This window comes from Salmo salar, chromosome 14, assembly GCF_965601325.2.
Source record: "Salmo salar chromosome 14, fSalSal1, whole genome shotgun sequence".
Taxonomy (NCBI): Eukaryota; Metazoa; Chordata; class Actinopteri; order Salmoniformes; family Salmonidae; genus Salmo; species Salmo salar.
Window position 1 is genome coordinate 84,971,541 of NC_138304.1, and position 18,159 is coordinate 84,989,699.

At 42.8% G+C, this 18,159-nt stretch overlaps 1 protein-coding gene across 2 annotated transcripts; it reads left to right on the top strand.

Moving 5' to 3' along the window:
* The first annotated feature begins 1,841 nt into the window (after positions 1-1,841).
* Positions 1,842-16,286, top strand: tent4a (terminal nucleotidyltransferase 4A). 2 transcript variants are annotated; one of them, XM_014142539.3, is made up of 13 exons: positions 1,842-2,940; positions 4,384-4,507; positions 4,625-4,671; positions 4,780-4,900; positions 5,145-5,252; positions 7,641-7,769; positions 8,991-9,204; positions 9,319-9,445; positions 9,631-9,734; positions 9,880-10,037; positions 10,132-10,263; positions 12,577-12,756; positions 13,047-16,286. In XM_014142539.3, exons 1-13 carry the CDS (start codon positions 2,144-2,146, stop codon positions 13,224-13,226), a joined length of 2,421 nt encoding a protein of 806 aa, XP_013998014.1. In that variant the 5' UTR covers positions 1,842-2,143; the 3' UTR covers positions 13,227-16,286. The 2 variants fall into 2 exon arrangements, with proteins under 2 accessions (XP_013998014.1, XP_013998015.1); XM_014142540.3 differs by having other exon boundaries at positions 1,844-2,940; positions 12,577-12,630.
* Positions 16,287-18,159: the final 1,873 nt, after the last annotated feature.

The window sequence follows — 18,159 nt, forward strand, 5'->3', positions numbered from 1 at the left end:
GTGAATTTGTCTCCCAGTACCTGGAAAGTAGATTGAACCAGGTTTTCCTCTAAGATTTTGCCTGTGCTTAGCTCTATTGCCGATGCAAGCATACCCATAACATGATGCAGCCACCACCATGCTTGAAAATATGAGGAGTGGTACTCAGTGACGTGTTGGATTTACCCCAAACATAACACTTTGTATTCAGTACATGAAGTTAATTTCATTGCAGTTTTACTTTAGTGCCTTATTGCAAACAGGACACATGTTTTGGAATATTTTTGTTCTGTAGAGGCTTCCTTTTCACTCTGTCACTTAGGTTAGTATTGTGGAGTAACTACAATGTTGTTGATCCATTCTCAGTTTTCTCCTATCACAGCCATTAAACTCTGTTTTTTTTAACCTTTATTTAACTAGGCAAGTCAATTAAGAACAAATTCTTATTTACAATGAAGGCCTAAAGTCACACATGGCTTCATGGTGAAATACACTTGAGTGGTTTCCATCCTGTATCTTTGGAGTGACACACCATCCAAAGGGGTGTGATTACTCTCTGAAGGCCCTGTACATATTTACCTCAATTACATTAAGCAGACACTCTTATCCAGAACGATTTACAGTCGTGAGTGAATACAATTTCATACTGGTTGGTCTCCGGCGAGAATTTACGGAATAGCAGAAAGATCTGACGAGAACATCAAAGCAAAAGTGAAGGACATTTGCAGGGCAATAGTCCCGGAGGACGAGCGAATGTAGTGCACCGCCTGGGTAGGCTGAGAGATGGGGAGAACAACCAGCCACCGCGACCAGTGATCATGAGATTCATCCCCAGGACAGCGAGGGATCTGACATGGAAAAGTGCAAAGAAAAATGAATATTTAAAGAACAACAACCTGAGGTTCAAGGAGGACCTGACAGCATTTGATAAAGAAGTACGGAATCGTCTGTGGCCAATGATTGCGAGAGCAAGAAAGGAGGGGAAAAGGTGCATACTTTGCGGGAGCCAAGGCTTTTGTTAATGGAAGGGAAATTCGTGCTGATGCCTAGCTTGATGGCTACAAGTGAGTGGTGCAGCACTGATTTTTATTTGCAACTGATAAAACGTTTTATGTCTTGAGGAAAGAGCATTACTTGTGAGCCAAGCTTTTTTTGTTGTCGTTTTTTGGGGCAGGGAAATTCGAGATTGTTCATGATAGATTATGACAATTGAAAACAAGAAAGACATACTGATTACAATAAGAAACATGTCTCATTTGGAACATCCCCTTGACCATCAGAATAGCTTCTTTATGTCAAAATTACTTATTTAAATCAAATCACGTTTTATTTGTCAAATGCTTCGTAAACAACAGGTGTACACAAACAGTGAAATACTTACTTTTAAAAACGTACTTTTATTTCTCTTCACAACAATTCAAAGAGAAAGAAACCCGAAATAATAGAAAAGTAATACAAATTAAAAATAAAAGTAATAATAAATACACAACGTATAACGACAATTTCGCTATATAACTGGGGTACCAGTACCTAGTCTATGTGCTGGTCCCGTGTAGCTGTTGGTAAGGTATGACGCTTATAACGCCAGGATTATGGGTTCAGTTCTCGATCTCCAACACATTGCCATGGCTATTCAAATATTTATAATTATCATGTTGATTACAATTTATGATTATTTTCTTCAACTTAACTTTAGCTTATCTGTCTCCTGTTATGATACCATATTATGTTATTGTTTTATTCATAATACATATGTTGCTATATAAACATGATAAAATATTATTCAAATATTTACTTTGAACAGCATTGGTTGGTTTGTAATTAGTTAAATATTGTGGCAGCTGAGAGCGAGGTGTAGGGAGGAATGGGCGGCGGATGGGGGTGTGTTCAAGCCGATAGTTTAAAATCCTACAGAAATGCGCACGGCGCTTTGGTTTGAAGAGAATACGCCATATTGATTCACCGTAGGCTTCTGCTAACCGTTTTCAGTTAGCGGTTTGAAAAGGACCTGGACAACTCTTCTCAATGGTCCTCGTTCGGTTTGGCGTTAGCACTTCTCTGTCTTTGTAACCCGGTTTACTAGCTCATTTGTTTTGTCGGGGCAGTCGTACATTTTAACGGTCTCATTGACTTGCTTGAAGTGGGTTCAGAAAAAAGAAGTTGAATGGATCCGAGGGTGGCTTGGATTCAGCCGGAACAGAAAGGACCTGCAAACGCATTTTGGATGCAAGTCTGGGAGACTTCTCAGGTACGAACAAACTCCGGCCAGCATCTTCATAATAATCAGAACCACAACCTGCATTTGAATTCTCCAGCGTTGGACGTTTATAAACATGTTGCGGCAAAGGGCAGTAGCATGTGCACCAACACCACCGCTGGTCTGAGCAGCAGCAGCCATCACGGTATTTCAAAAGGCACTACTTCTAACCACGGCACTGCGTTCTCCTCCTTCGAGGTAACGTTACCGAACGGCACCGTACAGAACTCATTGACCCCGTTCAACGCTTACGGGGCAACGGCAGATTTGGGAGACAGTAAAATGCCCCAAAAGACGGGATCTATCTCGTCCTTGTCTTCAGTGGAATCTATAACGGACAGTACATCTTCAAACCGCTCTTTGGGAAGGATTAGTGGTGGCAATGTAACTGGAAATATGAATAAAAACGCTGGCAGTGTCAATCTGTTATTTAACTTCAGTGAAAGCATGCATAATAATGTCAACCAATACCACCATCAAAGGCACCATCAGCATCACCCTCAGTACAATTTCCAACAGAATTGTGTGAAGCGTCACCCGACTCACCCGCCTGCACCCCTAAATAACCACACTCACCATCCAGGCCGAAGGAAAAGTGACAACAAGGCGAGCACCTATGGGATGAATTACCTTCTTTCTAACTATGTTAGTTCGGGGACTGGGACGCCGTGGAAGACGAGGAAATACAGCCCCGGTGTTGATGGGTGAGATGTTATTTTTGATAGGGCCATTGCCCCTCTGGAATTGTTTGCCGCTAACGTTAGCTTGCTAACGCTAACCGCGATAACGTTAACTATCCTGGTTTCCTACTAGCTAGACACGCATTTATTATTATAAAAAATGTCATGCCTAAAGTCAATCCGTGTCGTTTTGGTGTTTGCATGTTGACGTTTATCTTTTTCAAATTGATTTGCTGCACGGGTGATTAGTAATGGGAATGATAACGTTAGCTTAAATAGCTAACTACTTAGCTAACTAGATCGCTAATTTGACTGCGCTCTGCACTGACTAGCCAGATTTGACTTGTTAAGCAGCTATAACTAGCTAGCTAGATAACGGTTTGGTAAGGTTAGCTAACAGCTAGCAAGTGATTTGACAGATCTGAAGGGTTGGGTAACTTCTGGAATGTAGGGTTAATGCCGCATTCATGTCATGTCGGAAATCGGACATTTTCCGGCCTGTTTACTCAGTAGAAAGATGATACTACCCAAGTAGGAAACTCGGGTATCAGAATCAAGCAATAGGAAGCTATACGCAAATTTACGTTAATTTGAAATCTGAGGTTCCGAGTTTTTGACAAGACGTGAACGCGGCATGTAACGCAAAATTATGAAAGCGGTCATGGTTAGCAAACGTTACTTGTCTTTATACAGCCACTCAAGGGATTATTAACGTCTGACTCATTATTCAGCTATAGTTTATTAACTTGCTAGTTTATTACATTCCCTAATATTGTTGATTAGACTTACGTTATACGTGTCAACATGGTCAGCAACAAAAAACTGCCAAGTGACTTTGTTTAAGATTCTCTCTGGTCTCCATGGACAGTTGTAAGATCCATAGGTTTCGTTTGAATTTAACTCAGTAATACAGTGATTGGCCTCTAGTTGCACCCTGGTGGCATTGGAAGAGCATGCAATGCCCAGACCTGAAGGCTTTAGTGTTTAACTAGAACATTTAACAATTTCAATGGGCATCATTGTGTCGTGGATGAAAATGTAGGCTAATGTACATATTGCAATATCTGATTGTGCTAAATTTGTGGATGGCTGCACTCAATAATTTTGGTGTGAAATGTTACCATCAGTGTATACAATGTTTGTATAGATCTGTGATCAGTATGGGAATTGAAACCTCAACCTTGGAGTTGCTAATCCCATGCTCTTACATGACCATGTAATGATTTTGAATGTTGTGAGGGATGTTGAGCTTACTTGAAAGCCTGTATCAATTATGTATGTATGTATAAAAAATCATGTGTCTGCTTCCATGACGGTCTTGCTTTGAAAAGACCTACCATGTAGGTGTACTGATGACATTTAAATGAATGAAATCCTGAAACAGAAAATGTAAATCAACCAATTATTTGACTGGTTTAGTTTTGGGTGAGCAACTGCGTGTGTTAACCCTCTCCCTGTCCCCCCCAGTCTCCATGAGGAGGTGGTGGACTTCTACAACTTCATGTCTCCCCGACCAGAGGAGGCTGCTATGAGGAAGGAGGTGGTCGACAGGATCGAGACTGTCATCAAGGAGCTGTGGCCTACTGCCGACGTGAGCACACGCACCACAGCTGGGCGTTGAACTGGCACATCAGATTATTATTTATTTTTTCAAAAAATATTTCTACAGTATAGGTTTTCGAACTCTTTCATTCCCCTGCTCTCTCAGGTGCAGATATTTGGCAGCTTCAGCACTGGACTCTACCTACCTACAAGGTAAGAGGGCAGCCTTGTTGTGATGTTTTGGCTCAGTCTTGTTTTCAGAATTTGCCACAAGTGCTTGGCCACCAGTTTACTTAATACCATCTCTCTCTGTCGCCGTAGTGACATAGACCTGGTGGTGTTTGGGAAGTGGGAATGCCCCCCGTTGCAGCAGTTGGAACAGGCCCTCCGGAAACACAACGTGGCGGAACCTTTCTCCATCAAAGTGCTGGACAAAGCTACAGTGAGTTGGTGCTCTTACTAAAAATACATACATACAATCTGTTGGAATGACTCCAATGTTGTCCAAACTGATAAGCAAGCAGATGGTTTGCTTTAATAATGTTGGACAAGTCTGCACTAGCTAATGATTGGACCTAATTAGTGACTGCTTTAGAATTGAGATAGGGAATGAAAGCGAAATGGATGTTAAATAAACTTTCTTTTTCAGAAATTAAGTCACAGTGTTTCTCTATTCTCTCTCCCAGGTGCCAATCATCAAGCTGACTGACCAGGAGACTGAAGTCAAAGTGGACATCAGCTTCAACGTGGAGTCTGGAGTCAAAGCTGCTTTCTTCATCAAGGACTACACTCGGGTGAGAACACTAGCATTTATAGTTCCTTTATTTTTATGGGAGACCTGAATGGCTATAGTGATCAGAGCAACAATTTAAAACATGTTCCCAGTTGCAGGGTATAAAAACTGGCCTATGAAAGGAATAGAAATGGAGTTCCTGCCCACGGACACTCCCATATTGTAATTGTTTTTGGTTAGATTTGAGGCTAATAAATACTTACTGAACTACTGTCCCTGTGAAATGCATTTTCTATCACTGTAGCAACAGAAGCACTACTTAACCACTTCACAACTACAGTCCACAACATATGTATTTAACATTTTGCTCTATACTCCAGCATTTTGGATTTGAGATGTTTCATATCAGGCAAGTACAGAATGTGCACCTGCACAGTGGGGCTGTGACGATATGGTCATTGTAGTTAATTATCATATTCTGTGCTGAATATTTGCTTAATGAAAACTACAACTCCCTTCAGGTTAAACTAGTTTAATAACCGATAAAAAAAACGACATAGCGGTTCATCGCTCAGCACTACTTTCCATAATACTAATGAGTATTGCACAGTGGGTCAGAGTGGTGCGGAGTATGTGAGCGGAGCGAGGAACGGAGTGTGCCCAATTTGATTGGAGCACGGCGCGAGTTTCCCAAAGGCTGGAGCGTCAGCCTTTTTGCCCGCTCCAATTTCACTCCAGTAGCACCCATTTCACGAGGTCAGGGCATGCCTGGCCCAGTATACAATTGTCTACTTGTGTGCTGCTATAGCCCCTTGCTTTAGCTTCTGTCATGGAGTTTACTACATATTTTCATTTAGAATCTGATAAAACACACAGGTGCGAAATCACAGTAACTTACAAAGAAGAGCACGAGGGAGTTTGATGTAGTAACTAAAGAATAATTGGTGAATGTGAAACGACTCATCCTGAAAGCATGATGGTGTACTTACTATGTGCACATGCTAACAGAAAGGAATGAGCTGCATCATTGTAGCAAAGTATTTATGAACAAAAAAATCTGTTCTCTTAAGTTCATTTTCATTCTATTATCTACACAATAGGTCATAATTGATTTTTGGGCCAATAGCCCTGGCATATTACCTCTTTCAAGGAGCTTTCCATTTTGATAGGGTTATTTTGCCTAAACATTTACATTGTAGTCATTTTAGCAGATGCTCTTATCCAGAGTGACTTAGTGCATTCATCTTAGGTTACTGTAGCTAGGTGGGAAAACCACATCAGTCATAGAAAGTACGTTTTTCCCCAAGAGACCTGAGGTGGCAGAACGGAGTGCTCGGGTTGGGATGTAGGGTTTGAGCATATCCTGAAGGTATGGATGGGCAGCTCTCCTCTTGCTGTTTCGTAGGTAAGCACCATGGTCTTGTAGTGGATGCGAGCTTCGACTGGAAGCCAGAGTGTGCGGAGAAGCAGGGTGACATGAGAGTATTTAGGCAGGTTGAAAAGCAGGCAGGCTGCAGCGTTCTGGATAAGTTGCAGGGGTTTGATGGCAGAAACGGGGAGCCCAGGCAACAGGGAGTTGCAGTAGTCCAGACAGGAGTGGACCTCGATTAGGACCTGCACCGCTTCCTGTGTGATGTTGTAGAGCATGAACCTGCAGAAGCGAGTCACTGCTTTGATTTTTGCAGAGAAGGACAGTGTGTTGTCCAGGGTAACGCCAAGGTTATTTGCACTCTGGGAGGGTGATAATGGAGTGAGCCGGCAGGCCTTCCCCGGGAGGAAGAGCAGCTTCGTCTTGTTGAGGTTTAGGCCTACCTATAGAAGGAGAAAAAAACCTCTGCATCCCTGCCCAGCCTGGCAAGAGTGGCCAAATGGGTGTTAAGCATCCCCAGTGTCTCTGCTAGCATGGAAGAGGGTATTCTCCGTGGCTGGCCTACCCTCTATCGCATGAGCCTGTTGCCACAGACTCTGGCCAAACTGGCGTTTCGGGAAATGAATTAAGGCAGTGAGCCTAATGGCATTTTTTGTTTACTTTAAATTGAATTCTAAGTCACAGCCCATATGCACAGTAAGTGTTAGGGGGAGATCTGGTGATGGGCGTATAATATACAGTCAGTAAAGGAATGTCTCTCTGACATGTTCTGTATTCAATTACATAGCCGATCATGCTTCTGGCACCAGAAACATAACTTTCGAATAAGTCAATGTCCAACTGACCTTTTACAAGTGTAGCCCCAAAATCAGCATATGATCTAACATGACAACCTGTGAAAATGAGAAGAGACTAATTTTATTTAAGTTGTGATCCCCATACTGTTACATATTTTCATTAAATGGAGACTTACCTCGTCTAATTGAAAATACTCCCAATTTTTTATCTGTGCTCTGTTCCTCAATGACTATAAATGAAGCAGGGGTTTGATATCTCCCTCTTTCCCACTCCCCCCTACAGAGGTATCCCGTGCTGCCTTACATGATCTTTGTGCTGAAGCAGTTTCTGCTCCAGAGAGATCTCAATGAGGTGTTCACCGGAGGAATCAGCTCTTACAGCCTCATCCTGATGGTCATCAGCTTCCTCCAGGTACACACAAACACTAGTATGACATAGGGCTGGGCGGTATACCGTATTTTACTATATACCGGTATTAATTCACGGACCGGTTTGGGTTTTCACTTAACTTTCTATAATAGTTTTTGAATGTTTGGTTTGTTAAATGTGATACTTCACTACTTGACTCACCGCTCACGCTCTCATGCCGCTTTCCACACAGTCCTACACCTGCCCCCGCCAATCAAGGAGCGCGTTTGTTGTTCCTCAACCACGAGACACTTGTGTTCAGTCTGCATGGTCAATGCAGCACATGTAAAAAATGTTGATGACGATGCTGTTTTCACTTTTCTTAATATAATTCCACTGGCATTCTGTAATTGCACTAGTAGTTTTTCTTACGTCTGCAAACAGTTAGTTGTTTCTTAGCAAGTTATCCCTAAAGCTTGTTAGTTGCTAATGCTAATCGCTAGCTAGCTAATAAATGTTCTAAGTCAGAGTAAACATAATTAGCTATACAGCCTGATACCAGTGATGGTGTAGACCTAAATCAGAATGTTTGTGCAACAGTACCTTCTAAATCAAAAGAGAAATAGCAAAGCATGAATAGGTTGGCTACATGAAGTAGTTAAGAGGAAACATTCAATGTAGCCAAAGATTATAGGGTGCCCTAGGAAATGGTTATCAACACTTTGGTTCCTACCCTGTCTCAATAACTCCTCCCTGGCATTTTCATTCGTTGTCATGGCAAAAAACACTATCTAAAGTGCCCACTATTATATTCGAACTATAGAATTAGAATAATCATTCTATTTCGACTATTCCAACAGTTCACCCAAGTGTTTTGCTCTATATCGCAAGTCAAATTTTAAATATTTGGTTTAAAATAAGGCCTAATTGTTTGCCTATATTGCGCAGCCCTACGTGGCAGTGTGGAAATAATCTCAAATGAATGCAGAAATGGATGAAAATGCAGAATTTTTGGGGAGGTTGAATTGAACAGTGTAAAACAATCAGAATGGCGAAAGACTAATTTGAAATCACTTGTGTTGCCACCCTAGGATCACTCACTACTCGTAAAGCAAATGTAGAACTTTTATTATTCAAAAACATAAAATATCACCATACTGTAATTTTCTTTTTTTATACCGTGATAGACAAAATATATCGCCTAGTATGACAGTGTACATTTACAGCGCTTAGTGTTGTTCTAACACCTATGCCGATTCTCTCCCTCCGTCTCTCTTCATCCAGCTCCACCCAAGGATTGACGCCAGCAACCCCAACATCAACCTTGGCATTCTACTGATTGAGTTCTTTGAGCTTTATGGGCGCCATTTTAACTACCTGAAGACGGGCATCCGCGTCAAGAACGGAGGGGCCTACATGGCCAAGGAGGATATGATGAAGGTTATGACCAATGGCTACAGACCCTCCATGCTCTGTATAGAAGACCCACTGATGCCAGGTGGGGGTGTGTGTGTGTGCGCTGGACTGAGTGTTTGTGGTTTTCCATTAGTAATGGTGTTGGCTGTAGTTTGTATGGGCCGATTCATTTTTTTTTTAACCGTGTGTGTTCCAGGTAACGACGTTGGCAGGAGTTCGTACGGAGCCATGCAAGTCCAGCAGGTTTTTGACTACGCTTACATCGTCCTCAGTCACGCCATGTCACCGCTAGCACGCTCCTACCCAAACAAGGACATTGACAGGTTCGTTCCTCCTCTTTCAGAATGTCTTCTGGATCCATCCGGCCTAGAAATATTTGTAAATGAATAGGTACAACCGTTATCAAAGTAAAGCTTGTCAAATGAATACGGTGGTTGTGTTGAAGTGTAACTGATCCACTGCTGTGCAACGTTTAAACCGTTCCTCTCGTTTCTCACTATCCCTGCAGCGCTTTGGGTAGGATAATCAAGGTGACACAGGAAGTGATTGACTACAGGGAGTGGATCATGACGAAGTGGGGGGGCAGGCACCTCGCCCGCATGGAGAGCCAGGGTAAGAGCAGTGTGTGTAACCTCTGCGTACCATGTTGACAGTCTTTTATGGCAGGTTCTGTATGTATATTGGCCTGTGTGTGAAGGGTAGTCTTTGTCTTACATGGCAGTTTGGGAAGTGTGTATAATAACCTGTTTCTCTGTAGGTTCCCTTTTGGATCAGGACCCAGCAGGGTGTGTGTTGGGTGTGGAGGAGCAGAGGGACTCTGTTTCCCCTCACAGTGCAGACTCTCCCATGTCCCTGTCCAGTCCTCACCAACACTCCTCAGCCTCCTCTGTCTCCTCACTGTCTGGGTCAGACAATGTAAGGACAGAACACACACTGCAGTCTTTATGATGGTATTAGTTGATTGACAGCTGGACATGTTTTAACCCCTCCACTCTGCTGTTTGTTCTAGGACTCTGATTCGACACCCCCGGCACTGCCCGTCTACCCCTTTCAGGCTTTGGGTATGACTCTACCCCTGGGCCTGGCACTGGGCAAGGCTGGCATCAACCAGCACCACCTCATCATGTCCCCTGGCTCACAGGTATAGAACCTAGCATCTACTGACCTTGATGCGTTTTCAGAGATGGGAGAGTTTAACCTATCAACATTTTCTGGGAGTGGGAGATTTAAAGGTAGACTCTGCAATGCACAAAATCAACACAATATCGGGCCCATTTCCACAACTAAGAGCGTTGAAGTGCAAGGCTAAACTTCTCTGTTGTTTTGGTCCCGTAGTTACCAAGTACCAGGGTGAAGCGCATCCGTGCATATCCACAGATACAGTTGAAGTCGGAAGTTTACATACACTTAGGTTGGAGTCATTAAAACTCGTTTTTCAACCACTCCACAAATTTCTTGTTAACAAACTATAGTTTTGGCAAGCCGGTTAGGACATCTACTTTGTGCATGACACAAGTAATTTTTCCAACAATTGTTTACAGACAGGTTATTTCGCATATTCACTATCACAATTCCAGCGGGTCAGAAGTTTACATGCACTAAGTTGACTGCCTTTAAACAGCTTGGAAAATTCCAGAAAATGTCATGGCTTTAGAAGCTTCTGATAGGCTAATTGACATCACTTTAATCAATTGGAGGTGTACCTGTTGATGTATTTCAAGGCCTACCTTAAAACTCAGTGCCTCTTTGCTTGACATCATGGGAAAATCAAAAGAAATCAGCCAAGACCTCAGGGAAAAAAAATGTAGACCTCCACAAGTCTGGTTCATCCTTGGGAGCAATTTCCAAATGCCTGAAGGTACCACGTTCATCTGTACAAACAATAGTATGCAAGTATAAACACCATGGGACCACGCAGCCATCATACCTCTCAGGAAGGAGATGTCTTCTGTCTCCTAGAGATGAATGTACTTTAGTGCGAAAAGTGCAAATCAATCCCAGAACAACAGCAAAGGAACTTTTGATGATGCTGGAGGAAACGGGTACAAAAGTATCTATATCCACAGTAAAAGGAGTCCTATATCGACATAACCTGAAAGGCCGCTCGGCAAGGAACATGCCACTGCTCCAAAACCACCATAAAAAAGCCAGACTACGGTTTGCAACTGCACATGGGGACAAAGATTGTACTTTTTGTAGAAATGTCATCTGGTCTGATAAAACAAAAATATTCCTTTTTGGCCATAATGACCATCGTTATGTTTGGAGGAAAAAGGGTGACGCTTGCAAGCTGAAGAACACCATCCCAACCGTGAAGCACGGGGGTGCAGCATCATGTTGTGGGGGTGCTTTGCTGCAGGAGGAACTGGTGCACTTCACAAAATAGATGGCATCATGAGAAAGGAAAATTGTGGCTATATTGAAGCAACATCTCGACATGAGTCAGGAAGTTAAAGCTTGGTCGCAAATGGGTCTTCCAAATGGACAATGACCCCAAGCATACTTCCAAAGTTGTGGCAAAATGGCTTAAGGACAACAAAGTCAAGGTATTAGTGGCCATCACAAAGCCCTGACCTCAATCCTATAGACAATGTGGGCAGAACTGGAAAAAGCCTGTGCAAGCAAGGAGGCCTATAAACCTGACTGTTACACCAGATCTGTCAGGAGGAATGGGCCAAAATTCACCCAACTTATTGTGGGAAGCTTGTGGAAGGCTACCTGCAACGTTTGACCCAAGTTAAACAATTTAAAGGCAATGCTACCAAATACTAATTGAGTGTATGTAAACTTCTGACCCACTGGGAATGTGATGAAAGAAATAAAAGCTGAAATAAATCATTCTCTCTACTATTATTCTGACATTTCACGTTTTTAAAATAAAGTGGTGATCCTAACTGACCGAAGACAGGGAATTTTTACTATGATTTAAATGTCAGGGATTGTGAAAACTGAGTTTAAATGTATTTGGCTAAGGTGTATGTGAACTTCCGACTTCAACTGTACCATGACTGTTTACACAAGCAGCCCAATTCTGATATTTTTTTCCACTAATTGGTCTTTAGACCAATCGCATCCCGTCTTTTTCAGAGCTGGTCGGATTGGTCAAAAAGACCAATTAGTGAAAAAATATCAGTATTCGGCTGCATGTGTAAGCAGTCTAAGTGAGAGCGAAGTCTTATCGTGCTCATCTGATCTGTGGTGTTGCTTGTGCCAATTTCATAACTCCAAGTCTACCTATCAAATGAATTGTAAAAAATCCTGAAATGCGCTTTATCTTAAGATTTGTCGCCAGAGAGAAAGTATATATTTTCTATAGAATAGTCTATCCAGGCCCTCTGTTTTAGTACTCATTTCCCACTAACAGGGATTGTGAAATGGTGATCTAATGCTGTTTGTGATTGGATTTGTGAGAACTGAAAATGTCTCATCTCCCTTCCCTCGCCCCCCTCTCCAGGCGTGTATGTCTTTGCCCGGTGCCCTGACGATGCACTCTTTACCTGGCAGACAGGTGGGTATAGACGGGCACCACCTCCCCCCCTTTTTCCACATGCCCCCCCCTACCCACCATAACCCCCATGCCCCCTCCAACCCCCAGCCTCTGTCCAGCCCCCACCCTGCCAGCCACACACACCAGGTAGGCGCTGTCCGCAATCACGGCATACATGGAGAACCTCTTTCTCCTATCTTTCTTTCCTCTAATCCTCTCCTCACCTCTCACTTTCTGCTTTCCAACTCCTCTTGCTTTCACTGTCTCTCTCCTCCCCTTCACTTCCTCTATTCTCTCAATCTGTCCCTCTTGATTTCATTGTTGTATTGTATATCTGCCAGATTGATCTGAATATAGCATTCCTTTTGTAGACTAGGTTTCAAACACTCAAAATGCTTTGAATTCAAACACTTCATCCCTTCTTTCTCTCTCTCCAGAACGGTCCCAAGTGTCAGATGAAAGGCTTCCACAATCCAGCCGTGGTCCACAGTCCTGCCCTGGCCAACCGTGCACACACCCACCCTCTCACACACGCCCACACACACTCTCACACGCAGTACCGCAACACCTGGCGGCGTCGGAAGAGGGACAGCTTACCAGTCAGCCTGAGCAGATAAAAAGACAAAACATCTTCTCCTCCCTTCATCCCTCTTTCCACTCCTCCATTCTGACTGATTGGGAGGACAACTTGACGGGACAATGCCCCCTGCTGTTCAACTTAAAGAAAGACAGGCAGGCAGAGACCAGACCAGCATTGGGATTCATTCAACACTTTGGGCTGCTGAACTCGGGCTGCGGATAGGGAAAAAAGTGTAGCTCTGGGAAAACTCTCCGTTTCTCTCCCTCCCTCCATTGCTCTTCATTTCTGCATGTTTTTCACTGCGCAACGAACCAACGGCCAACGATACAGGAATGAGCGGTGCGGCTCAACCCCACCCAACGTGCACTCTGACCCCAGAACTTTTCCGCTAGCTCTCCAGTCCTTCACTTTCTGTTTGGGATCCACATTTGTTTGTTTTATTTTGTTCCGTTAATGTGTCTTATTGTTCAATTTAAATATTTTTTTAGCGCTTTGCAGTTTTTCACTTACGTTTGGTGAGACTGAGGATAGTGACATCTTTGCCAGGTGGGAGTTGCGAAAGCCCAGTGTCTTATGGGAAAGTGTTTATTTTTGGGGGGTCTTTGACTGGGTTATGTTGTCCAGGCGACAACCTGTGTCCTTGAACCCTGCAGCCAAACTGCGTCTTTTTCAGTGTTCACACAAGGAACGACGGTTTCTCATTTGTGCAATAACGTGTTCTATTTTTTAAGTAAATGTATATTTAATTTTATTATGTATGTAAAGGCATTTGGTGTTTTTTTTTAAGATTGTTTTATTTTTGTATTTTTTATGGCAGAGTTTACAGAACCTTTGCCCAGGTGGCCTCCGAGAGTGTGTGACGAGAGCGTGCGTGTCAAGTAGTGAGCTGTGCGTGTCTTGTTGGAGTGTCGAGGTATAATCGGCCCCACCCCCCATTGGTTGTTTTATAATGTGAGTCAAAGGGGTTAATTAGAAGTATCTAAGTCACACCAGACTATTGAGATGCATCTTATTGTTAGACAGGTTAAAAAGTCTACAGTCTCACTAGATGGATCTCTTGTTATAGCAGACGCAGCAGACTGAGCTCTCACGCCCAATACCCTAGCTGTTGTTTTTAAAAACAAGATGTTCTCTTTATTTGGTATGTGTGCTTGTATCAGTCATAGGATGACTTGCGTTCACCCAACGTTTGTGCCATTTTCGCTACTCAGTCCTCGCTTAGACTAGGGCTGAACTTCTATCGCAGGAGTTTGGCACAAGCCCAAGTACATATTGTATGCCCCAAGTGTGTTTATTGGATGTGTGTCTTTGCCGTTTTAAAGATATGCATGGTCTAGTGCGTATGGGAGGTGGAGTTAAAGGGACAGACAAACTGACCTGAACTTGAAGATCAGAGCGGTGCCAAATGGAACCCTTCCGCCGACATTGTGCACTACTTTTGATTGGGCCAATGGGCTCTGGTCTAAAATAGTGCACTACATAGGGGATAGGGTACCATTTCAGATGCACCCTAAAAGACTAGGTGCTCTAAAGGGTCTTTCCTCGTAGCGGGGGGAGAGAGAGGGAGAAAGTTCTGGGTCCTTCCAGAACCGTGGAAAGGGAATAATTTTGATTCCATTCTGGAATCTTGTGTAGGTACTTCCGCAAGTTTGCAATGCCTTTTCTTTCTGTTTACTTCAGTGTGTGTGTGTGTCGTCTCTGCAGACATACAGCCGCATATATATATACACACACACACACACACACACACACACACACACGCCTGTGTGTGTGTGACTGAGGAGCAGAGCGGTAGCTACACAGACAGCGTTATTACTATGCAAGTGGGTTATTTTTGTGTGCCCCATTATTTCTGTTTCCAATGACAACCACTGCTTGTTGGATTGAAGTGATGTTATTGTAAACTCGAGTTTGAATGACTAGGCCTGTGTGATCAGTGGGCTAGGCTAGATGGTTGCTAGTCAGCCTCAGCCCAGTTACAAGTGAACCACAACTCTTGTATTTGTATGCAAGTCCTGATGTTTTGTATTCCTATCTGTTAGTTTATGGAAGGGTCTGTGTGTGTGCCAGTGGTCGGGTATCTGTCTCTCGTCTCAGAGCGAGGGAATAGCAAGACTGGTTTCAAATGACACCCTATTCTCTCTCATACAGTGCATGCTATTTAACCTTAGTGCTGGTCTAAAGTAGTGCCCTATATAGGGGTTAGGGTGTCATTGTAGATGACCACTTGATGTCCCGCCACTGTTTTAACCTAACACCTATGGCTAGTATGAAAGTGCACATGGGGAGCGACTTGCACTCTGTAGTGGATGACTTCATACCCTCCCTAGTGCACTACAGTCCTCTACACTGAGATTGTGTTAGGAGCCAGTGTCAGTCTGTTAGTATAGCAACTTTTACCCACCAATCGACCTGGCTAATATACACCGCCTTTTTTACAAGGTGTCGGTCTCCAATGGCACCCTATTCAGAATATAGTGCACCACTTTTGATTAGATCTTTGGGTTCTTGTGGAGGGTGGTGGTGCTATATAGGAAATAGGGTGCCATTTGGGACTTGTCTGCTTTTAGTGAATAGAACCAGCGTCTGTCAGAAGAGCTCTAAAACACTATCTCTGGTTGCAGATTTGTCAATGCTGTCGAAGATGTCCACAATTTTTACAGATTCTATTAAGACTGAAATGCGGTGTGACGTCTATGGATTTAACTCGAATCCCAATGGTCTACACGAGCTTCCTCTCATCTACTTTCCTTTATTTGACGTGAAAGGAACTGGAGCAGGTGAAAGCCAATCCCTTGGTTTATCCACCATTTTGTTTTCATCTATTTAGATCAGTGCAGATCGGAGAGAAAGCCTCTTTAGACAATTGAGAACACGAAACACTTGCATTACAATGAGTGATTTTAAACTTAACGGACGCCATTTTGTGAAAGGTGGCGGCTCCTCTGTCCTGGCCAACTAATCTGAGCAGGAACTCCTAAAATGGCTGCCAAACTAGCAGTGGTCACGGAGTGACAGCCTGGCTTTTGTTTTGAACAATTTTATGTAAAAGTATTTTTTTCTATTTTATTTTTTAATAAACTTCTTAAAACGGGCAGTTATAGTGATCTTGTTTTTATATGTGCATAATTTGGTTACATCTTGTTAAAATAAACAGTGGATACAACTCATACAGAACACATGCCCACAAACTAAACACGTAGTGGTTGGAAATTTCAAGATGGATTAATGCTGAATCTGTACGTACAACTCAATGTAAAGAGACCAATTTGACTGAGTTCAGGTGGGAAACATGCATTAGGTTTATTGCTTTATTTTAGCTGTTTTGTCAGGAGTCCCTTTACAAGACCCAGGGAAAGGAAAATGTGATTAGACTTAGTTCAAATGTACTTCTGCTTATCTACACTAGGTGGCACAGTAGCTTCTCACCCATAGCCTTGGATCCAGTCAGCAACATGTCAGATGTACTGTAGATGTTCTGCCAAATTATTCCTCAAGCTTATTGAGCCAGGATCATCCAGTACAGTGAATTCTCATTCCACGTAGCTCTCCCTAAACTCTTGGATTTTCAATATCTGACGTGTTAGGATTGTGTACTGTCCTACTAGTCTGTATCTGTGGCAGATTACAGCTCAGTCTGGTTGCTTCCTAGACCAAAGCCAGAAATGAGAGTAGAGGGATGAGATCCTGCTCCCCATCCGTCTCTCATCCCCATCTCCTCCACTCTGTCTCCCCCTCCTGTACTATCCTCTTCTTTTCTCCAGGGTGTCTATACTCTGTTCCCCTACATCTGCTCCAGGCTGATCAGGGTGAGTGTTGAGGACATCAAGGTTCTACTGCAGGGCTGTTCAACTCTTACCCTACTAGGGCCGGAGCCTGCTGCTTTTCTTTTCCACCTGATAATGAATTGCAAGCACCTGGTTTCCCAGGTCTAAATTAGTCCCTGATTAGAGTGGCACAATGGGGGGATTTAATTATTTTTTTTTTAATTAAAAATGCAGTGGAACTGGCTTCGAGGTCCAGTGTTGCGTTTTGAGGGTTATTCTGACTCAGAACCCGTACCTCAAACTGGAAAACGACACTCCCCAACAGCTCAAGAACATAGTCGCTACTGAGTCTACACACCCCTTGCAGTCTTCTCATTTTTCTGCCTTCAGTTCAAATTAAATCTCAAAACGGAATACATCAGTTTTTCTTCCTACCAATCTACACAACCTACTCCACATTTTCAAAGACAAATAAAAATTATCAAAATCTTACAAATAAATTAAACTGTCTTGATTGCATATGTATTCACACTCAAGTTGATATTTGGTGGAGGCACCTTTGGCAGCCATTACAGCTGTGAATCATTTAAAATAATATTCTACCAACTCTTAGGGCAACATTTGTTCATTGTTTTTCTAAGAATTGCTCAAATGCAGTAAATTTAATTGAGAATCATTGATGGACAGCAATATTCATACCAGCCTGACATTAGATACCTGTCCATATTTGTGTTGGTCTGTGTTTGTTTTATAATCTCAAATTTTCCCTCTTTCGCTCTCTCCAATGCTCTTTTTGTAATGGGCTAAAGGTTATTAACTGAATATAAATGTGTTCTCTTATTACTTTTCTGAGTTTAATAATTTTTCCAGAGGGAGAGCTAGACACTGAGGGAAGTAGAGGCTAAGAGGGAGCGAGAGAAATGGAGAATGAGATGCCTCTGGGTAAAGTAGATGGCCTAGAAGGGTTTTTCATCTGGATTAGTGTTCAGAGTGAGGGATGAAAGAGAAGGGAGAAGAGAATCAAAGGCTCTCAGATTAAACTTTACCTCTCTAGGTAATAACTTCAGAGGGGGATGGAGAGAGAAAAGCTGAGAGACAGAATAATAATAGGGAAGTAGACAATTTGTCATGTTTCTCTTCTCCCCAACAAACACAAGGGTTGTCATATTTCCATCACTAATACAAACACAGTATCTGTCAACT